At 33.2% G+C, this 4582-nt stretch overlaps 1 protein-coding gene across 1 annotated transcript; it reads left to right on the forward strand.

Moving 5' to 3' along the window:
• Positions 1-451: 451 nt before the first annotated feature.
• LOC132717246 (cobalamin binding intrinsic factor-like) lies at positions 452-4071 on the forward strand. The gene is made up of 4 exons (XM_060700683.1): positions 452-627; positions 909-1085; positions 1874-1998; positions 3877-4071. The coding sequence occupies exons 1-4, from the start codon at positions 566-568 to the stop codon at positions 3936-3938; spliced, it is 426 nt and encodes a 141-aa protein (XP_060556666.1). The 5' UTR covers positions 452-565; the 3' UTR covers positions 3939-4071.
• The last annotated feature ends 511 nt before the right edge of the window (positions 4072-4582 follow it).

The raw sequence follows: 4582 nt of genomic DNA on the forward strand, positions 1-4582 counted from the left end.
TCAACTTCGTGAGTTTACAATTTTAACTTCGGGAATTTACGTTTTCAACTCATGGATTACAATTTCAACTTCACGAATGAAATATTTAATTTGCACGAATATATGCTTTCAACTTCATGAATACACGATTTAAACTTCATCATCGTAAGGTTGAAACCGTGAAGTTCAAAACATGACTAATTTAATGACTGTTTCAACCGAGAATTCGTGAAGTTGAAAGTGTGAATTTGTTAAGTTGAAATCGTGAATCCACGGAGCTGAAATCGTGAAGTTCAAATCGTGACTTCTCTTAGTATTCGGGAAGCTGAAATCGGGAATTCATTAAGTTGAAATCGTAAATTCGTGAAGTCGAAATTTGGAAAACATGAAGTTGAAATGTCCCCACCGGTCTTTCATATCAAAAGTCTTAAGTGCAACGCCTACATGTTAAGTTTTGTGAATGTTTATCTTGATTTAAACAATTATATCCGGGTTTGATGTTTCACGCGTGGTTAATATTTAAACACATTTAATGTATATAACTATTAATTGCACAACATATTGCTTAAAACATTAGGAAACGACAATGGACATGAAATGTATCATTTTTGTTCTCTGTTTAACAATAACTGTGTCGTGGAGCAAACAGTAAGTAAAAGTGATTTATATGAACATTTTTATTTAACATCTACATTCATGCCGTTACTTGTCTTAATCGATATTTTTTTGTTTTGTAAAATTAACCATAAATATTTTCACATGTATGTTCATCCGTCGATCAGCCTGTCTGTATCTTTAAATGTTCCATTTATAGAAAATCGAAAAATTATAACAAATATTCATATTAGTGTTCTGTCAAATAACATATCCAATAATCTAAATCTAAAGTGCCGAATGATAAGAGCTTTATTATAAACATTGCATTTCAGAAAACATGACTGTTTAGAGAACGGACCATCATGTAAGAGACAGTTTAAGTACACTATCAACAATCAGCTTCAATCCCCATACTTCAGAGCGAGTATCGTGTTACGGGTATATCCACGTGTAACGATGATAAGATACATGGAACAGTCGGTGTTACAAAAACCAAAGGAGTTTGTAAAGTATGTGCTCGTAATTTTTTTGGTTTGCAAATCATTGTCAACAGTAATGTAATATATACTTCCTATGGTAGAATTTTCCTTCCAAGTAATGATATAATGCTTGTTGAGGTTACTCAATTAGGTTACATTAAGTATGTTTCTGTTTAAAGGCTATTGGTTTAGGCAGAATTTACTTTAGTTCGATTGCGTATAAAAAAAAACTTTTAGCTCTAAATCACGTTTCTGGACTGAACAATGAGTGCAAATCTTCTTGTTCAAACTGTCAACGGCTTGCGATGGGTTTTGAACCAACTCGGAAAGAGACCCCGACAGCTTTACCACACGATCATCCCGCCATGTCAAATTTTAAGGTTGTTGTAAGAAAAAAAATCAGGTGTGTTTTAAGTTTATTTATTCTTGGCTCCGGAATAAAGCATATGTTTCAAACTGCCGGGGGCTTTACAGATTCGCATCTTCTGCCTCATCGGGAAAGTCTTTTTCACGCTGTTCTACGCAAATCATGTACTTTTTATGTATGTGTAAGCAGGAGGAGATGACAACAACATCAAGGTTTCTTTCAAACAGACCCTTTGTGGGACAACACCCAAACGAGTCAGTCACGACATGTCAACCGATCATACTATGTACTAGGGATGACTTGACCTTGACTTCGTGTGTGCCGTCCCCGCGATATTCACGTCTCGGGACGGATTTTGAGAAGATTTAAAATTCAGTTTAATCCAAACATTTATATCATTGTTAGAGAAGATCTATTCAAATAAAGGGCTTTACTACAATATTACTTCCAGTTTCAGAGCGAAATTTACTGCCCCTTATGGCTACTTTGTGGAAATGATTCATGACCTTACAGGAACTTACACTGTCAACAAAACATACTGGCAGATTTCTAATTCGTCTGGACCTCTGGATGTTGGTGAGAATAATCATTTAGCTTTGTGACCAATAGTTTTGTTTTCATAGATGACTATACTCCATTTGTTAGCGACATCTAAAAAAGCCTCCATCTGTATCTTATCCGCCTATTAATAAACCGGTTGTTCATTAGCTTAAAATAGCATCAACTAACTGTATATTCTACAGTAGCATATTAGCATATAAAGATTTTATAAAATGTATAAAGTTTACTAATGTCAACATTTGCATTTGGACAAGTAATCTTTTTTAAGTGTTTGGTTATAACTATCTGTCTGTAAGAAATGAAATATATGGTGGCTGATTTACGCCATGTCGTATTTTCGCTTCTTCGCCTCAAAATGTGAAAATGCGACAGTTGGACTTTGTCGTCTCTTCGTGTTTTCGTTTTTTGCATTTTCGAGGCAACAAAGCGAAAATTCGACAGAAGAAGGGCGAAAATACGACACATAAAATCTGTCGTATATTCGCATTCCATCTGTCGTATTTTCGCTTTTTCGAGTTCAAAATACATAAATGCGAAAACACAAAGAGACGACAAAGTATAACTTTGTCGTCTCTTCGCATTTTCTCATAGTTACATTTCCGCATTGTTGCATTTTCGCTTTTTCGCATTGTTACATTTTGCATTGTTACAATTTCGCATTGTTGCATTTTGCATTGTTACAATTTCGCATTGTTGCATTTTCGCCTTTTTGCAAAATGAAGTTTTTAAAAGTCTCAGAATGTTTTCTCTTTATTAATACTATATAATGTGAGTTTGAAACGTAAATGATATACATATGTTGAACAAAATTAAGAATCAATTAGTAGTTTTAAAACAAGTCATATGACAATAACAAACCCTGGAATTAAAAAAAAACAGATATTGTGGATATTGCAAGATTGAAACAAGTCTAAGTCGTTCATTTAACAGGTACTTTACCGTTTCCATAGTTCACTGTGATAACTTTCGTTAAATCTAAATGCTTTAACTTGACCCATGTGGGTCAGGTTAGGAAACCAACATTTGTTTCTTTATATGGAGAAATTTTTTGTTCTTGTGACTGCTTAGTGTATTTATTTCGAGGACATTTAGTGAATATTGGATGAAAAATTCTAATCAAAGATATGAAAAATTTGCCTGTGTCTCCCTTTAAGACATACTTTATTTGATTACATAGAGTGCATGTTCGATTAAGTTCATTTAAAATTTATGTCATAATATTAAAAATCATTTTTATTCATTATTACATTATACTATGTTGTCAGGCGTTCCTCGGGTCATTAAAACAAAGATCTCTTGATGGTCATTCTGTCTTCCCCATATTGCACGAATATCAATAAAAGGAGAACAATAAAAATTCATAAAAAAAATCAATAAATATATTGTATTTAGATCATATTGTATTATACTGTGCTTCTCTTAGTTCACGGTACTTAACGCAGGGAAACAATAAACTAATGGTACCAAAAATGTCATTAGCTGTAACGTTTAGGTATTTTCAAATTGATGTCTCCATGCTCATATGCATCTGGAACGCGAAAATGCGAAAATGTAACAATGCGAAAAAGCGAAAATGCGAAAATGTAGCAATGCGAAAAAGCGAAAATGTAACAATGCGAAAAAGCGAAATACGACAGATGGAATGCAAATATACGACAGATCTTATGTGTCGTATTTTCGCCCCCCTTCTGTCGTATTTTCGCTTTGTTGCCTCGAAAATGTGAAAAAGGAAAACACGAAGAGACGACAAAGTCCAACTTCGTGTTTTTGCTTTTTCGCATTTTCGAGGCAACAAAGCAACAAAGCGACAATACGACATCACCCGGATAAAAGAGGTGACATTGACTTAATTTACATTGTTAAATAAAACAAAAAATATCATTTATTTTCCAGGTGTCAGTTCCTATATACCATCTGCCGGTGATGCTGTTCTGTTTAATTTTACTCAAGGATGACTTAAACAGCAGTTATAACTTGAACATTTTACTCTTGAATCAACTCCGACAAAGATGGGAATGGAACTTTTAGATTGTCAATAAAATGATAGAAGTTTGATATTCAAAATAAAGTGAAACATCCCTTGCAAAAGGCTCGTTGAGTTTTATCCTTAAATGTATACATGTCAAATCATAACAGATCTTAAGTACCGACAGTTATGCATGCTGTTTTTCATATAAAATTATTTTTACATCCAAACCCATGTTTCTGGTTTTAATTTTCCTTCTTTTTTGCAGGCCTTTAGTTAAGCCAAAACATTTTAAGAAAATTACACTTGAGAAAAGTTAAAAGATTTAAAAATTAAAATAATAATTTAAATAAATGAGCGAATAAGGAGTGGTCAGCTTCCAGGAACAGTGCTGATCCGATACAAGAAAAAATGGTCGTAATCATTAACAAATTGGAACTCCATTAATTGGAAACAAATAAACAACAAAACCGCTGTTCTTTTATTTTATTACAAGGCTAAGTGACAGCAACAAAAAATTACATGTCAACACCTCAAATGTCAAATCTAATCATCAAAATCATCATCATTATTAAAACACTATCACGCCTATTATCATCGAATCACCTCAATCATCACCATTATTGAAATTAT

The sequence above is a fragment of the Ruditapes philippinarum genome, unplaced genomic scaffold (genome assembly GCF_026571515.1).
Source record: "Ruditapes philippinarum isolate M1 unplaced genomic scaffold, ASM2657151v2 ctg1915_1_1_1_1, whole genome shotgun sequence".
In the NCBI taxonomy this organism is placed as follows: Eukaryota; Metazoa; Mollusca; class Bivalvia; order Venerida; family Veneridae; genus Ruditapes; species Ruditapes philippinarum.

Coding starts and splice junctions, on each gene's coding strand:
- LOC132717246 (XM_060700683.1), top strand. CDS start 566: ATGGACATGAAATGTATCATTTTTGTTCTCTGTTTAACAATAACTGTG. Junction 628..908: donor ACTGTGTCGTGGAGCAAACA/GTAAGTAAAAGT, acceptor ATTGCATTTCAG/AAAACATGACTGTTTAGAGA. Junction 1,086..1,873: donor AAACCAAAGGAGTTTGTAAA/GTATGTGCTCGT, acceptor TATTACTTCCAG/TTTCAGAGCGAAATTTACTG.